This window comes from Urocampus carinirostris, chromosome 4 (genome assembly GCF_059441175.1).
Source record: "Urocampus carinirostris isolate Australia breed hairy pipefish chromosome 4, RoL_Ucar_1.0, whole genome shotgun sequence".
NCBI lineage: Eukaryota > Metazoa > Chordata > Actinopteri > Syngnathiformes > Syngnathidae > Urocampus > Urocampus carinirostris.
In genome coordinates, this window is record NC_142352.1 from 7,377,992 (window position 1) to 7,396,429 (window position 18,438).

At 39.0% G+C, this 18,438-nt stretch overlaps 2 protein-coding genes across 4 annotated transcripts; one reads left to right on the forward strand and one right to left on the reverse strand.

The window, feature by feature from the left end:
* Positions 1 to 654: 654 nt before the first annotated feature.
* On the forward strand, positions 655 to 8,468 carry pop4 (POP4 homolog, ribonuclease P/MRP subunit). Of its 2 annotated transcripts, XR_015850240.1 has the most exons (8): positions 655 to 783; positions 1,632 to 1,687; positions 3,071 to 3,294; positions 3,371 to 3,448; positions 5,090 to 5,151; positions 6,265 to 6,366; positions 7,815 to 8,114; positions 8,203 to 8,468. XR_015850240.1 is itself a non-coding variant. In XM_088333545.1 (7 exons), exons 1-7 carry the CDS (start codon positions 777 to 779, stop codon positions 7,949 to 7,951), a joined length of 666 nt encoding a protein of 221 aa, XP_088189671.1. In that variant the 5' UTR covers positions 655 to 776; the 3' UTR covers positions 7,952 to 8,140. The 2 variants fall into 2 exon arrangements, 1 of the variants encoding a protein (XP_088189671.1); XM_088333545.1 differs by lacking the exon at positions 8,203 to 8,468 and having other exon boundaries at positions 7,815 to 8,140.
* Positions 8,469 to 12,744: 4,276 nt separating this feature from the next.
* Positions 12,745 to 17,958, reverse strand: rps17 (ribosomal protein S17). 2 transcript variants are annotated; one of them, XM_088333546.1, is made up of 5 exons: positions 17,854 to 17,958; positions 16,168 to 16,319; positions 13,569 to 13,674; positions 13,433 to 13,498; positions 12,745 to 12,871 (listed from the first exon to the last, which is right to left on the reverse strand). In XM_088333546.1, the coding sequence occupies exons 1-5, from the start codon at positions 17,854 to 17,856 to the stop codon at positions 12,794 to 12,796; spliced, it is 405 nt and encodes a 134-aa protein (XP_088189672.1). In that variant the 5' UTR covers positions 17,857 to 17,958; the 3' UTR covers positions 12,745 to 12,793. The 2 variants fall into 2 exon arrangements, with proteins under 2 accessions (XP_088189672.1, XP_088189673.1); XM_088333547.1 differs by having other exon boundaries at positions 17,718 to 17,867.
* Between the last annotated feature and the right edge of the window lie 480 nt (positions 17,959 to 18,438).

Here is an 18,438-nt window from a genome sequence, read left to right on the forward strand (position 1 = left end):
TGCCCAAGACTCACCACAGGAAATGGTGCCCCTACGACCGTAGTGGTAAAGGGTTCGATACAATTATTTTGACCTGGAGAGGGATGGGCGCCACCAGGCTGTATTTTCCCAAGACATACCGCAGGAAATGGTGCCCCTACGACCCTAGTGGTTAAGTGCCTAGAAGACAACCTGTATAAGGTTATTTATTTACCTTGATTTACAAAATGAAAATAAAACATTGTTTTAAAAAGTTGTTCTAAGTCTTATATTAATCCTCTTATCGGTGTTTTTGAATTGTAACTAGTTTTTTCAATAAGTTTTATACAATATAAGTGTTAAAATGTCAATGCAGTTGTTTGTAACCTGTATGCCTTTTTTCATATAGGCCTACTGTTTAATTAAAAAAAAATCAAAAAAGCCTTTTTTTCCCCTTTTTTAATATGTTTACATTGATTTTCCGTAATAGCAGCACGTGTTAACGGTGACAAATAAACTTCCCTGCTTAAAAATCTTTTGTAAAATAAACAAGTTACGTTTTTTTTTTCAATGTACATGCATAACCTTAACTGGGACATTGACCCGACCAATATGGCCTCTACGTCGGCACGCTCGTTAGCGAACTACTATAGCGCGTGACGTAAAAGTCGGGGGTCATGGCATTAACCGGAAGTTGTTTCCTCATACCGGAAGTTTGGTCTATTATGCCGGAACACGTCGTGGCGTGCCTGACCACATAACACAAGAATATCAAACTGGATTTTTACCAACTAGCACAAAAAGACGCGTAATATATAATGGACGGTACGTAGTATGTAAGGATACTGATATAATAGCATGGTTAGCATTACGTTTGGTACCACAACGCAAGCATTGGCCAATTTAGCCGTATGGCGAGCCTGTATGCGTTTTGTAGTGGGTCAGAAGTGTTAATCACTTAGTAATCGTTCACTTTTGTGAAATTGAATGACTCGTTTGGCTAAATTATTACAATTGTTTGAAAACCCAGAAATAAATCCCCTTGATACATTGTTTTTTTCACATTTCCATGTCAGCCGTATAAAAAGAATGGTCCTTAAAATTAATACGAGGATTAATCATATTGATATGCTTTATTACGAAAACAGCGTCCATTGACTGTATAATTGCAACAGTCAGTTTTCGAGTCATTCGTGTGGTGTATTAATTGCTATGTGATTTAAGAATGCTTGTCGAATTGTCATTAAAACCAAAAGAAAGATTAAGCCAGGATCGGTTTATTATCTTGGCTAAAATTAGCCTCAATTCGGTTACATGAAAGGAGGTTAAATTCATCCCGGCTCAGTTAATTCCTGTATCAAAATAATATGGTATACCCAATTTGAAATGATCAAAAAAATGTGTAAAATATAGGGAAAACATATGTCAGGTGTTATGTTTTTGGGGATGAATTCAGACCCACATCCGTTGTACGAAAGCAGGCTAAATTTAGCTTGATTCAGTTACTATGGGGATTTGGTCTCTCCAGCTAGCCTGCTCCAGACCAGGTTTTTCTGTGATGTATGTCAGCATTGAAAGGACCAAGTTGATTGCAATTAAATGAGTTAGATAATCGGAAATTAGAAGATATGAATAAATTCATTTCCTCTTTACACTACTTGTTTTCTCATTAGAAGCAGCTGTAAACACCACTATTCCCCGTGACCTTGTTGAAGTTCTTGGCCTCGAGGTGAGTCGATTTCTTTGAAATTGCTTTGAAAGAAAATCGTTTTTTTGTCATTGAAAAACACGCTTTGTAAACAGAAACATAGTCTTTATGCCAGGCACTTGGATTATAGCAAATCTTTTGAGAGAACCATCAGCGTCTAAATCCGGAATGTCAAACTGAAAGGCTCAGAGCTCTTGAAGACTAACGCATGGTTAAAAAACCCTTGTGCGATAATGTTAGAAGAAATGAAGGCTCTTCCATGCGAGAAATTGCCAAGAAATTGAAGATCTCCTTCAACCGTGTGTACTACTCCCTTCGAAAAACAGTACAGTACATACAGGCTCCAACCCGAGTAGAAAGAGAAGTGGGATGCACAACCGAGAACGAGGACAAGAACATCCGAGTCTCTAGTTTGAGAAATAGACTCCCTACGTAGCAGCATGGTTAACCCCTTAACTTTTGTCCGGGCCATCAGCCTGTTGATAAACAAAGTTGTGTCCGTACAATGTCACCTGTCACTGAAACTTGTCATGCCACATATCATTGGAAAGCTTAAACTCTTGGTATGATTTCAGAATGTACTTATCGCAGAAACCTCACGATCAGTCCAAAACAAGGTACCCAAAAACTATAAAGCACTAATAACGTGCTCTGATAGTCAGCTGAGAAAACGATTCTCCGCATACATTGGTCTTGTGACACTCAGGACAATCCCTAGAATCCAACTGTGTAAAGTATTTACCCTAAAGGACATGATAATGTCGACAAAGTAAAAAAAATCCGCCTAAATGCATTCCTGCATCGTTTGACAACCCTTTGTCGTAATCTGTTCGTAATTGGTATAAACAAACTTGTGAGCTGATGTCCAAAATCGCCGTTAGCCTCTGACTTTTTTATTGGCTGCCGTAGCCTATAAATGCCTGTATTGCGAAAACAAGCATGAGCAACTCTTGCTTTAAAAATCTTCCACCAAAAGTGACTGATTCAAATGATGATTGACATATTGGTTAGCCAGCGAATTTCCCAATTCATATTTACAATGTGTAATCGAATCAGATCTGAATATAACGGAACGCGCGACTATTATGCGCAAGTAAAGTACAATCAGTGTTTGACTTCTGTGAAGAGGAGTCAAACATTTACATTTCTTTCACAGTGTCTAAAAATCCAAGTAAATTACACGGTTGCAAAGTTTTTTAGGGCTGTAAACTGGACAATTGACTGGTCGACATAATGAAGAGCTTAATATGGGCAAAAGAACACATTAGACAAACCATTTAGTAAATAAAATGTGCCCTTTTCAAGGAAAACACAAAACTTTTGAACGGTAATGTATATGTGAATGATTTCTATTACCTTTACGTGTCATCTTACCTTCTTTGTGGTGCTTTATTATTTTATTAGTCTGGAAGTGAGAATAAAGCTCTGGAATTTACCTGGGCGTTCTTGAAGAAACACTCTCCACATATATCAGGACGTGACGATAAAGAAGTGTTGAGTCGCAAGGCAATCATCTTGGAATACTCCAGGCCAAAGAAGAAGAAATGCGACCAAAAAGGAGCCAAAGGCTTGAACGCTCAACAGAAAAGGAAAATGCAGCTCTTCCATTTAAAAAGTGAACACCAGAGGTTAGCCATGGTTAGCCACATGACGTCGTGTAGTCCATTTAAAAAGCTCTTGATAATGGAGTCACTCTCTTTGCAGGTATCAGCTCTTTTTACCCCTCCATGAGCTCTGGAAGCAATACATTTTGGATCTATGCAACGGATTGAAATCAACATGGTAAATTCCTCCATCGGACGATATAGTTGAGTGTCATCTGCGTAGCAACGGAAACTGATATACTTGCGAATAATATCACCTAATGGAAGCGTGTGAATGCTGAAAAGAAGGGGGCCAAGTATTGAACCCTGTGGGACACCACAGGTAACACTAAAGGGCTCAGATGTCATTTTACCATATTTAACACAGTGCGTCCTATCTGAGAGGTAGGATCTGAACCATAAGAGGACGGTTCCTGAGAGACCAATCCGTTTTTCCAACTGTTCTAGTAAGATATGGTCCACAGTGAGTTCATTAAAATAAATCCTGTTCAAAATTTCAAGACAGGAATCTTATTTTAACTCCTTTTTTTGCGAGTGTAACACGTATAGCCCCTGACTAACAAATACCCCCATTAATGAGTTTGGAACAGTTGTTTAACTATCAGCACCAGCTTTGTGGAATGCAAATCCTACTCCTATACTCTTAAACTAGATTTCAAGATTGTATTCCTTTCAATACGAATCAAATGATTTTATTTATTGGATGAGCTAAAACAATGTCCAAATATTCACTTGTTCAAATCCAGTTAGAAAGAATCAATATTGTTAAAGTAGAGAGAGGAAGAAAATTTGGTCTGAATGAAAGTTAAGGATTACAACTATTATATAGCAAATGGGTGGTTTAAGCCATAAATCAAACTTGTTGTCATTGTTATTAATAATATTATAATTATTGTGATCATAACAGTTTTTATTGCTATTGTTATTACTGGTGTCTAAATGGAATTTAGTGATAAGCTGCCTTGAAGAGTTAATAGATAGGTACAACTAATATTTAATCTGTTATCATTATAACTATGGTGATGATTATTATTATAACTTATGTGACTATTATTGTGGACATTATTATTAGTAGTAGTATTTTTGGTATCTAAATAATGTTTAGTGAGCAAAAGCCTTATACAGTCAATAGATGTGGCAAGCTAATAATTAAGACTATTATTTTTGTTGTCATTGCTGTTATTATTGTCATCCACTATATGACTTTTCTTATAGTCATTGTTATTATATTGCTGTCACCATTAAATTATACAAATTCATTAAACTCTAAATCTATATTTATAAACAAACTAATAAGTGAATACATATGATGGAGAAAACTAAACAAAATAAATGGAGATACAATCACATAGTGATCAGTTTTAATCAGAATACAAAACTGACGGTCTGCACGTTCCTTAGTTAGGGCAGACAAGTGGGAGTTATGATGCTGGAGGTATCTGGCTCAAGCTCCCGTACCTTGTCTTTTTAATGCAAAGATCAGGACACTCAAGAATGGTGGTCCTGCTGCCTGGGGGGAGGACCCCCTAAGGTAGCAGGTCCAAAGATACTCGTGTGACGGAAAACATAGCAGTCGGTTGTCACTATGATCACCAATGGGAATTATTGTTTTATACTTGATACTGAGGTTTCACATTGTTTCTTTTTGACTTGTTGCTTTGTTTTATTTTTGTTTTGAAATAAGATTCATTCATTCATTGCCTCGCCTTATGAATGATTTGGATAAACAACCTCAGAGTTGATTGGCTCATGATTGAGCAATTGATTTCAAGTAACCCAAAATGATCATTGAATGTTACCTGGTGTGTTGTTTTTGCAGTAATCCAGAGTTGGTGCAGCAAAAACTTCTGAAAGCAGACTTCCACGGTGCAATTATGACAGGTAACCAATTTTGATGCCGCTGTTTGATAAATGTGTGCTTGAAATCCTCAAAAACGTTTGAAATTTAAATATTTTCTCTCCAAAATATTTACACTTGTTTTCCTCAGTTCCTCAAATATATTTGCAACCTATTAAAAATAGTATATTGAATTCGTGGATATATCAAGTGGATCTGCCAAGTACATGAATCTGACCCGATTTTTTTTTCTTGTAATAGTACAGAAATTGAAAATATGATTTTGAAAGTCCTTAAAAAGTGCTCGAATTTGGCCATGAATAATGTGGATGAATTTTAAAACTGATTGAAAAAAAACCTCTTCGATAAATCTAATTGTAATGAAACAAACCTATAAACAAATGTTTAATATGTAAAAATATATATAAAATGTATATGTGATATAATATATATATATATATCTAATACAATATATAGAATATAAAGAGGGGTGGGGGTTGGGGCGAGCTTCAGATTTTTGATGTTAATAGTCCAGAAAGACTACAAAAGGCTATTTAACTTTGTTACTGCATCAATGAATTATGGTACAGACACCACCCGCCTTTTGAACGAGAAGTTGAATTGGTTCGTAAATTGATCAGTGCTATGATTTGTATGTTTAAGCTTTATATAAGAATGTTTAAGGCTTGTATTAGTAATCTGTATTGTTTGTTCTAAAAAATTAACATTTTCTAAAATAATTTGCTCTATAAAGATAAATAAAAATAAGTTTAACTTACTTTTGGAAGATGAGCTTCAAGAGTTAGGCAACTTCCTCTTCTGTGGTAAAAAGTGGCCAAAAAAAAGTGTTCTGCCCAGTTTCTCGACCGCATCAAGCTTTCTTATTTCACTTTCGTTTTAAAAGAAACCGCTCGCCTCTTCTTTACACTTTACACCAACCGTATTGAATGGATGCATGAGATCCATCCATTATCCCTACAGAGAAGCAAGGGTGGTCCCAACTAGACTTCCTACTAAGGCATAAGGCAAAAAATGGTGGGTGGGGTAAGGGAATTGAACCTTGGCACCACCAAAGACAACAAAAGAACCAACTTTTCACGTGGATGTTCAATCATTGTGTGTGACCCTTTATCTATTCGACTTTTGTCTTTGCGCAGTGGCCCGTTCCAAATGTCCATCCTATGTGGGCATTACGGGAATCGTGGTCCAGGAGTTCAAACAAGTTTTCAAATTGATTACAAAAGAGGACAAGATCAAAGGTAAGGGAAAAATAAACTTTGTTCATCTCATTCCTCTTTAGAGTACTGCACATGTATGTTTTCATTCGTCGTGTATTATTTTGTACGAAAGATTCCGGTTGAATCGGAATAATGACCCGACGTCCCGTTACCTGAGGAATCCGGAAGCACAATTGAGTCGTTTGCAGGCTGGAAAATGCGTTTGGCGAAATTTGTCGTTTCAAATCAAATGAGGTGACCTGTGTGAATCGTGTATATCCTAAGAGAAAATAGTTTTAAGGGGCCTGGGGATCTTTCCCCAGTGCATATCGCAATATGGATATATGCTAGCTCTTACTGGTAGAGTGAATTGGGTGCTTGAGGCGGTGCGTTAGAATTCCAATCGGTGTCGTACGTCCAAGCGCTAGCGCACGTTAGCAATTCATTTAGCGAGTTTGTGTTTTTGTTTTTTTTTCATTTCGTGGTACCGACTTGCCGGCGATAGAACAGTGACCAATCGGTGAGTTGGCCCAGGGTATGATCTGAGTGCTTGAAATCCTTGAAAATCCTGAAATTTTAAGTTTGTGTTTTCAAGGATTGAAAAGTGTGAGTTTTGGGCAAAGTGCTTGTAAAGGCTTGGAATTGTTGCCATGTTTCTCAACAAGTCTTTGATTAGAAATTGCATATATATTTGTGACTTTGCCAAATACATGACTCACCTGTTTTGTTTTTAATGGTACTGAAGAAAATGGTTGTGAAAGTCTTAAAAAGTTTGACCATAGAAATAGGTGTTTGTTAGATACCTTAACCACTAGGGGCACCATTTCCTGTGGTGTGTCTTGAGCAAGTAAAGCCTGGTGGCGCCCATCCATTTCCAGGCCAAAATAATGGTATGGATTCCTTAACCACCAGGGGTCATAGGGGAAATTAACCAATTAAGCGCTAGTGTCATAGGCAAGTACAGCCTGGTGGCACCCATCCTTCTCCAGGCCAAAATAATAGTATGGACCAATTCAGCACTAGTTTTGTAGGGACACCATTTCCTGTGGTCTCCCTTAGACAAGTACAGCCTGGAGGCACCCATCCCTTTCCAGGCCAAAATATTGTTATGGATTCGTTAACCACACAGGTCTTATGGGCACCATTTCCTGTGGTGTGTCTTGGGCAAGTACAGCTTGGTGGTGCCCATCCGTCTCTAGGCCAAAATAATGGTATGGACCAATTCAGCACTACTGTAGTCGGTGTCCCATTTCCTGTGGTCTTTCTTAAGCAAGTACAGTCTGGCGCCCATCCCTCACCAGGCCAACATATTTTTCCACCCGGCCTCAAACCTGGGACCTTTCGCGTGCTATGCAAACGTGCTAACCACTGCTCCACTGAACCTTCAAAAGGGGGGGGGGGGGTTTGTTTTTGGTTAGAATGTCCTAATTGCCTCGTTCCTGACTACGCAGCAGTTCACCTTTTGCGCCGACCGTTCTTTTTATCCGCAGTGGTCCCGAAGAAGAACAGCGTCTTCGAAGTGGAGATCAACGGCTTCGTCTCTCACATCTACGGGAACAAGTTGGAGCTCCGAGCCAGCGAACGCTCGGCAAAGAAGTTCAAAGTCGGCGGAAGCGTCGACTTGTGATTTGCATCCGGAGACTCGGCCAATCAGAAGGCTTGCCTGGAGACGGATCCGTGTCCAAGCTGGAGGAATAGGATGGACCGTACAGCTGACTGCGGGTACCTGAAATCCTTGAAAATGCTTGAATTGTAAGGTTTTCAAGGTCAGGAAAAGGCTTGAATTCTTGGTAAAGGGCTTGAAAGTTCCATGAAATTGTTGCCGTTGTCATGTTTCTTGTCAGTCTAACGCAATTAATCAAGATTTTTTTTTCAAAGTTCCTGGAAAAGACGCTGATACGCCTCCTCAGGTAGGTCGTCATTACGGCATTGTCGTGTGAAGCGTCACTGCCCCCTGCTGGTCACACCCAAATAGACAGCTCTATTTAGAAAACCGGCTCTTTTGGCCCCATTCCCAGGGAAGAGCCGTCTCTATCTAGTCACAAACTGCTTCTCAGCTATTTTAAAAAAAAAAGTTATATATTATTTCATTTCAATTATTGATTAAATTCAGGCAGCTATAAATCTTTGTGTGCACATGTAAATCAAACAGAATGCCTGAAAGGGAGTAGGACGAAGAAAACTCATGAGAAGGCACCCGTTTTTTCATGTTCCTGCCACTTTTGTTGAACTGATATTCCCAGCATGTGCGAAACACGTTTTACAGTTCTCAGGCAACTCGTATATAGAAGACAATAGTTTTGTAATAGAAAGAAAACAACCGTGTTACTACATGTAACAGGTATTAGCAAGGTTGGGTAGGGTTACTTTAACTGGATTACTTTCAATTACTTTTGAATTACTCCAATACCAAATATGCTAATAAAAGACAAAAGAAACTAAATATGAATAAAGTGACTCAATTTTGTGCAGGCTTGGGAAGTAACGGAATACATGGAACGGCAAAAATGATGTTGGCAAGCTGTTTGGATTGATTTTCATTTTCTTTCTGTCGCATTTGATGTTAGTTTTGCCGGAGATCGAAGAGATCAAAGCCAGGAGAGAAAGCTTACCACGTGTTGTGAGTCATCATATTATTCATATTTAGTTTCCTTTGTCTTTTATTAGCATATTTGGTATTGGAGTCATCCAAAAGTCATTGAAAGTAATCACGTTAAAGTAACCCTACCCAACCCTGGATATTAGATAGTATATACATATGTACATATAATCAATAGTAATAAATCTTGATACACCAAATTATTCAATGATTAATTTCATGTTTTGAAAGGGATATCTGAAAAAGACAAATATGAATTAAAATATTCACAAGTCTTCCAAAAACAATTTTGTCTTTTTACACACTAAATGGATTTAAATTCGAGCGACAACACCAAGTCCCTGAATGAGAAATATGAACTCTTCAGTGCAAAAACACTCCAATATAAATTCAAATATTACAAAAAAAGAAGCAACATATTGAATTTAATTTCTTCCTGCAAAGGTACTGGAAAAATTGGCCTTGGAAGTGCTTGAAAAGTGCTTAAATTTGGCCATGAAAAGGGTGTATGAAACCTGATCTATGGATACATTTGACTTCAATGATGAATTGAGATTAACAGGCTGATGAAAATATCTCAAAAATGAAAAAATGGGTCCAGTTTCTCAGGGATTCACCAAAACAGAGCAAGGTATTTTCCGTATTATAAAGTGCACCTGGAGACCCAAAATTTGCCAGAAATCTAAAAGTGCGTCTTATAATCCAATGCGCCTTATAGACCAAATACAATCATTTAGAACCAAAATTACAAAGAAATGCTTTTAAGTATGATTACCATTTATAAATGAATCATGTTAGTCATACCATATTTCCTGTTATTCTATTTTCAGAGATTTTTTTTCCTTTTAAGCGATCCTTGCTCTGTGTCACTTTAGTTTCACGCACCTTACTGGACTGTCTCAGAAAATTAGAATATTGTGGTAACGTTCTTTATTTTCTGTAATGCAATTAAAAAAACAAAAATGTCATACATTCTGGATTCATTACACATCAACTGAACTATTTCAAGCCTTTTATTATTTGAATATTGCTGATTTAGGCTTACAGCTGAAAAAAACTCAAAAACCCTATCTCAAAATATTAGAATACTTCCTCAGACCAAGTAAAAAAAATAATTTTATAACAGCAAAACTAAATCAAACATTTGAAAATGTCCATCGATGCACTCAGTACTTGGTTGGGAATCCTTTTGCACGGATTACTGCATCAATCCGGCGTGGCATGGAGGCAATCAGCCTGTGGCATTGCTGAGGTGTTATTGATGCCCAGGATGCTTCGATAGCGTCCTTCAGCTCATTTGCATTTGCAGGTCTGGTGTCTTTCATCTTCTTCTTAACTATACCCCACAAATTCTCGATGGGGTTCAGGTCAGGGGAATTAGCAGGCCAATCAAGGACTGTGATGCCATGGTCAGTGCACCAGTTACTGGTGGTTTTGGCACTGTGGGCAGGTGCCAGATCATGCTGGAAAATGAAATCCTCATCTCCATAGAGCTTTTCAGCAGATGGAAGCATGTAGTGCTCTAAAATCTCTTGGTACACAGTTGCATTTACTCTGGACTTGATGAAACACAGTGGACCAACACCAGCAGCTGACATGGCTCCCCAAACCATTGCTGACTGTGGGAACTTCACACTGGATTTCAAGCAACTTGGATTTTGCTCCTCTCCAGCCTTTCTCCAGACTCTGGCGCCTTGACTTCCAAATGAAATGCAAAACTTGCTTTCGTCTGAAAAGAGGACTTTGGACCACTCTGCAACTGTCCAGTGCTTCTTCTCCATAGCCCAAGTCAGACGCTTCTTCCGTTGTCTTGAGTTCAGAAGTTGCTTGACCGTGGGAATACGGCTTTTGTAGCCCATTTCCCGGACACGTCTGTGAACTGTGGCTTTTGATACCTGGACTCCAGCTTCAGCCCACTGTCTTTGAAGCTCCCCCAAATTCTGGAAGCGGCTCTTCTTCACAATTTTGTTAAGGCTGCGGTCATCTCTCTTGGTTGTGCAGCGTTTCCGGCCACATTTTTCCCTTCCAACAGACTTTTTGTGGATATGCTTTGAAACTGCACTCTGTGAACAGCCTGCTCTTTGAGAAATTTCTTTTTGTGTCTTACCCTCCTGATGGAGGGTATCAATGATGGTCCTCTGGACAGCAGTCAGATCAGCAGTGATTTAGTTTACTGAACCAAGCTGAGTGTTTTTAAGGCTCAGGAAACCTCGCAAGGTGTTTCGAGTTAATTAGATGATTCAGGTGATTAGTTGAATAGCCTACTTGTATACTTTTTCATGATATTCTAATATTTTGAGATAGGATTTTTGAGTTTTCTTAAGCTGTAAGCCAAATTCAGCAATATTAAAATAATAAAAGGCTTGAAATAGTTCAGTTGATGTGTAATGAATCCAGAATGTATGACATTTTTGTTTTTTTAATTGCATTACAGAAAATAAAGAACTTTATCACAATATTCTAATTTTCTGAGACAGTCCAGTATATGTGGAACAAAGGAGTATTCTGAGGGTGCACCTTATAGTCTGTAAGATTTGATTCTTTTTCATGATATGATGTATTGAAACATTGATGGATGTGTTTGCTTGTGTAAATAAATAATAAAAACGGAACGGTGTCACTGACCAAGTTTAGGAACAGTTGGCACCTTCAATGAATTACCATCCCTGTTCCTGACTGTTGACTGACAAATGGGATTCAACTTGGCCTTTGCCCCTGTGGGACCGTGCAGACAAAGAAAGCCAGGACTCGAGGCAGGCCTTTCTACCCCAGAGCCACAAGGCTTGGATCTCCTTTAGTTCTCTCCGCCCCTGTCTTCTAGTTTTCTTCAACTTCCTGTGGGGCAATGTGCTGCCAAACACACACCCCTCTTTTGAGGGGCCCCCCTTTGTTCACTGAGGTACGTCAAATACAATAAAGCAACAACCTGTCTGGTGAAATATTTCATTAGAATGCGCTACGAAATAATTCCTGATCGTTTTAAAAACAAGTTTATTGATCAGTACTGAATTTCTTCCCCTTCCTTCTATTTTCTAACACCGCAAGTACTTGTGTCAACAATGTTCTTTATCCTTTCATTTGATTCCATTTTCCTTGCTGTGTGGATAAAACGTAGTTAGGATCAAACCACGTGCATTTAGTCTATTATATTTTTCTTGTGGACTGATCAAACATTATCCATATGAATGAACTGCAAAACGGAGCACCACCTGCTGTTCTTTTTCTCGACCTTGCTTTTTGCAAGTTTTTTTTTTTTTTTTTTTTTTTTTAGATGGTGGCCAATTATGTCAACTAGGTGTTACATGAAATAAATGCAGTACCTCAACCTATGAATATTTCAAGAGATGAACTTTTACATTGTAGTACATGTATATTTTTCTTATTTTATAAATGTGATTTGAATCCAATTTTGAGTGTAGCATCAATAAAATGCTTGTTTGAAAAAAAAACAATTAATCTTTGTGTTTACATTCTTAAGACTTTCAGAAATGAGATTGGAAACCTTTTAATGCCAATAAAGGCCTTATTTTCAGAATAATTAATTCAACGCCTATTAAGACTTTTCAAAGAACCGTGGGAACCATGGCAATATTGTGGCAAGGAAAAGCCTTGCGACCCACCGGTCGAGAACCAGTGCTGTAGCACCAATCTGCGGCCTTCATAAGTGATGGATTCTTTCAAATTCTTACAAATCCGAAAATGTTGCTGTGCAACATCAACCAAACACTTTATCAAGAAATGCTGATAAATAAATGATTGGTTACAAAGACTGATACCGATAGATGAGAAACATGTAAACAAGTTTGAAAGAATCACAGAGCTTTATGAACCTGGAACAATGTCTTTATTAACAGAAGGAGCAACCTGCTTCTAGAGTCCTCGTGGGCTTTTGAAGTTCATGCCGACAACGGGCTGAGTCACCTGAAGCTTGGAAATGTTCCCAAAGTCCTACGAGGAAGAACATGGAAAAACAGTCATTTCCGGTTGAATACACAATAACTTTGCGCGGACTCGATCACATGACCTTAATTTTAGCTAACCTGCATTGACTCCCTGTTAGCTTAAGATGTGATTTTAAGGTTCTGTTGGTCGTATACAAAATCATCCATGGACTTGCTCCCTCATACCTTTTAGATTTAATTTCCCCCTATGTTCCGGTTCGTAGCCTTCACTCTGAAAATGCTGGTCTATTAGTGATCCCAAGAGCCAAGAAGAAATGAGCTGGTTCTAAAGCGTTCTCCATTCGGGCCCCGGTGCTGTGAAATACTCTGCCCCCCGAGATTCAATCTGCAACCTCAGTGGAACTGTTTAAATCTAAGCTTAAAACACACTTCTATTCTATGGCATATAAGTAACCTATATTTTATGTTGATAATATGTGTATTATTTGCCCTCATGTAGGTTTTAGATCAGGGGATGGTGTCATAATAGTCTGTGGTTCGCAATAATCTGTGGTCTGTGCAACTCCTTGTGCTCAAGAGCTATACAAATAAACATGACTTGACATACCAGCAGCTTGAGCATGTCTTTAGTCTCCGGGTCCACCTCGATGATCTCTTGGTCCAGAGCCGAGATCTGAAGGAACACACTGGCGTCACAATTTACCCTATTCAACACGAGATGGAGTCGGATTTCAAAACCAGACCTCCGGCACGTAGTTGTCCCGCCTTTCCCTCTCCTCCTCCTGCAGCTTGATGGAGATGCCCCTGACTGGGCCACGCTGGATGCGCTTCATCAAGTGTGTCACGTAACTGCAAAACGAAAAAAGGCTTCCTATCATCATCGGATAGCCTAAACCAGGGGCCGGAAAACACTTTTGATCCAGAGAGAGACGTAAAAGCACTAGTATTTGATTTCTTGAGTTTGAGAGAGCCAAAAAAGGGCAGCAGTAGCTCAGGAGGTAGAGCGCTCGTCTTGGGATCAAGGGATCCCAGTTCGAATCCCGGCTCGTCCGTATTAGATGTCGAAGTGTCCTTGGGTAAGACACTGAAACCCTAATACACCCAATAAGCAGGTTAGCGTCTTACATGGCTACAATACAAGGCCGCTATTGGGAAATGTGGAGCACATTGTAAAGCGCTTTGGGAAGTCATTGACTTGAAAAACGCTATATAAATGCAGATCATTTCAATTCTTAGCGCATTTCATTTCACTGTGTGAGTTTTGATGATTAGATCAAATCTATGAAACAATGATAATCCCCCCTTGCCTGTGTGTCCCATATCAATATCAATAAACCACTTAAAACATGACTCCCTCCCACAGTTACTTAAGACCATAACGTTTCTGTAAACTTTACCTAAAATCTCAATTCAAGACGTACCAAAGTAAATCGATATGCTGTTCTTGAACTGATTGCATAATATGGACGTTTTTTATCGCTTTTGAAAAGTTTTATCCCCAACTGAAATTATCACTGAAAGTGCTACTAACATCGAGTTATCTAAATTGGAACATACAGAAATATATCACAGCCATATCCCCCTAGTGGGAGGTGGCTAGAGTCATTTCTGACTCTTTTTGGGAGATTGATTCAGAGGAGGGGATTCCCAGCCCCCTCGCTCAACCCAACTGAAGTGTTGGGAGTCATTAGGTGACCAAACCCCCCAATTCCAACCCCTAATGCTGAACGCCAAGCAGGGAGGCAACAGGTACCAATGTTTAAGTCTTAGGTATGACTGGGCCGAGGCTTGAACCACAATCTCCCAGTCTCGGGGCGGGCGCCATACCCCCAAGGCCACCAAGCTGGTATAGTGGTTTTTATCCTCATCTAAATTTTATTTATGCAATTAAATGCCTGCATGGGCATCTTAATTGGAAAACAGGTGAGACAATAGCTTGAAACCTTACCTGGTATCTTCTCAAATTTGATCGTTATCTGAAAAACTAAACATTTTCTTTTGCACATTTGTCTCATGGTAGGTCGAGGCATTTCCGAGAGTGGCCATTTGGAGACAAGTTTACAGCTATAAAAAGTCTGCAACTCCGTATTTTACTTTGGTCAATTTTTTTTAGACATTGTGAAAGAGTTGTAAATGTTTGAATTCTCTTTCCCTATTGTGCACACTTGTGTTTAAAAAGAATTCTTTAGAATAGAAATAGAATAGGATATACCTTCATGATCATTGTTACAAAATGGGTTGAACATATTGTGATAACGAAATTGGACGTGGCACTCCTGTTACACATTTTGACTGTAAAGATAAAAGATTAAAAAAAAAAAAAGAATTTGGATAGATATGAACACAAAATATTTACACAAGAAAGTGTGGGGATGTAAAAGCGGAAGATATTTACATTGTGTGTTTACTTACTTTAGTGGCGTTACACACTACTTCAGGGTCTAATTTGAATACATAGGGAATATCTGCACATCATTCTTCTCGGAATTTAATTGGCTAACCAATGTGACTATCACCATTTGAATCCGTCACTATTGGCTTAAATTTTAGGAGGTAAAGGAGGCGGGGCCTTTTTTTTTGGCAATACAGGCTCATTAATGCAGCCTGTGGACCGTGAAACTAAACCCGCAATTAGCCGAAAATGGTGTCGATCAAAAGTTCAGAGGCTAACAGCCAATCATACGTTTATGGGCGGGGGAAAAATGTCACAAAATACAGCCAACGAGGATACAAACTTATTACCTTCTGTGAGGACGGCACTTGGCAAGGAACACAAAGAATGAAGCGCATCCTGCCTACAGCCATGGCCATTCCTATCGCTCACCCAATCAAGTTGCTCTGAGTGCTTTGCTAGAGCTTTGGGGAGTTTACAGTTTGTTCTGTGGGTTTTCAGCAGCAAGTGTCTCGACAGGGAACATGCATGCTTTAAAGAGCTTCTATATAAATGATTCTTTAGCGATGTACAGCAAACAGTCTATTGGTGCGACACATCGACTGTTAACTGTAGTTGAGACTGTGCCCTAAATATATCAGACCAAATTTTTAGATAATTCAGTATTGTCCCGGCTTTGCATGTGCTCCCTTCGGCTTTGCATGTAACAATATAATAAATAACGGGACAACTCCATTTTATCTCCCAGCCAAATGTACTCATGAAAATAGCCATATGTGGCTCGCGAGCAAGAAGTTCCCGACCTCAGATCTACAGTCTGTCTTGCCGTGGAGTAAATAGGTTCCGTGTTGTGTTAGTAAGGTTTATTATCTATTGATAATGGGAATTGTGATCGTTAAAGGGAGCAATTGGGTGAGGTTGACAGGTAAAAAAGCAGACTCCAAACTCACCCAGCGATTTTGTTGCGGAGAGGTTTGCTGGGGATTATGGCGATCTCCTCACACATTCTCTTGTTGGTGTGGAAATCATTGCCCAGGCGGGTGTAGTATTTCTCGATGATGACCCTGGCGGCCTTCTTGACCGTCTTCGTCCTGACTCGTCCCTGAACGCAGCGGAAACGGAATCAAAACAGCCACAAAAACCACCATCTTTATGCAATGCCATAATAAACTTATACAGGGGTCACAAACTAACAAGAAAGATGCGGCAAATGTGATCACAAATCAATGGTAAAATAGTTCAAAATTTTGGTCTTCTTGTAAATAATGATTGCAATACACCTTGCCTGGAGAAAAAAACAATGTTGAGGACATTATCCAAGTTTGAATACAAAATGGATATGGGGTGTCTCGGCTGTGTTCGAAATATGAAGGGTTCACTGCTTCCATAGGGATTATTTTCCATTTCTATTATTTTGTGGCACTTATATGCAGTCCGAGAGGGTTGGCTTTAATGTGAGGATTGACGGGAATTTGTAACTAGTTACTTTCAGAGTAACGGGCTACTTTTGGGTCAGTAATCCAGTTGTGACATAATTACTTTTTTAAATAAATAACTAGTGGTCAGATTGCTTTGACTATTATGTTGTCATTGTTATAATTATTCCAAAAAAAGTACATACACATTTAATAATGCCCTTGAGTCAGGCTGTGAAAGTATTGCCAACTAACGAAGCTGTGGTACAGAAAATGTAGCTATACTCTCCGTGAAAATGACTTGTCACACTGCTAGTATTTATCTGGAGTATTTTTGTAATATTACTGCAGTTGAATTTTTGTTGAGATGTTTCTATAGTAGTATTTTAATATTATAGAATAATTGTATTGTGGGCAGCACGGCAGCACAGTGGTTAGCGTGCGTGTGGCACAGTTCTGAGGTCATGAGATCAAACCTCCTGTGTGGAGTTTGCATGTTATCCCTGTGCTTGCATGGATTTCCTCCGGGCATTCCGTTTTCCTCCCACTGTGCAAATTGTCCATCAGTGTGAACGAGCAAGTGAATGGTTTTGTCTCCTTGCCCTGCGACTGGCTGGCAACCAGTTCAGGGTGTCCCCCTGCCTACAAGATAGCTTGGATGGGCTCCAGCACCCCCGCGACCTTACTGATGATAAGCAGTGCAGATAAAGGATGGATAATTATATTGTAGTCTTTATGGAGAAGTATTTCCATATTATTTTTGTAGTATTACAATAGTATTTCGTATTATTACAGACAGACATATTGGAATTAATTAAGAAATATGCATCCCAGGGTCCTATTCGCACTGCCCCCATTTTTTCATTTAGCGATAGAAATAACGGCGAAGAAGGCAACACTATAAAACACATATTATTGTGAAAGACAAGGTGTTTTTTTCAGGTAATATGTAATTTAGTGTTTAAAATGTAACCAATCTGGTTACTTAAGGGGTTTAGTGACGACGGGTCATTCAAACCCTGAGAAAACTGGTTGTATACGAAAAATGAGAACAGGGGGGTGGGTTAAAATACTTAATGTCCTACCATAATATCGTGTGCGGGAAATTTATTGATCCGTTTCGCAACAATTAGCACTAAAAAGCAGCGAAAGCGCTACCAGAAGAGAAGGATTGGAAAGGATTGGAACGGATAGTATAGTCCCGGTAAACAAAATACCCACCATGTTGATTCAGGCCGGAAAAAGAAAGGGGTCCACAACCTTCAACCGGAAGTTTTTTTGCGCAAAATGGCACTGAGAGAAAAAGACTGCCCCCTCGTGGTTAGAAATATACTGGGCGCAAACGCATCCACGACTGAAGGAATTCCGTCTCTTTATTGATAGGCTTTTGGATCGGCTCATTAAAAAGGGCACACTCTTTCAGATACCGAAGATTGTTTTTGAAGTTTATTCGGCATACTACCAATTATTATGCAACATTATGCAATCAATGTCTAAAGCAGGAAACAAGACAAAAGGGACAAGAGAAACAAAAGAAGGAAAAGAAGAAAAGGCAAGGAAAGAAACAAGGAAAAAGCTGTTGAAAAGAAACCAAAAAGATGAAAAAAACAAGAAAAAGAGAAAGCTGTGGGGATGAAAGGTATAAAGACAAAAAGAAAAAAACAAGGAAAAGGAAAAACAAAAAAGGGAAATATAAAGAAAAAAACATTAGGAAAAGGAAAAGACAAAAGAAACATATAAAAGGAAATAAAGGACAAGGAGAAGAAAACAAGCAAGAAAAGAAGTAAAAACTAAAGGGGGGGGGGG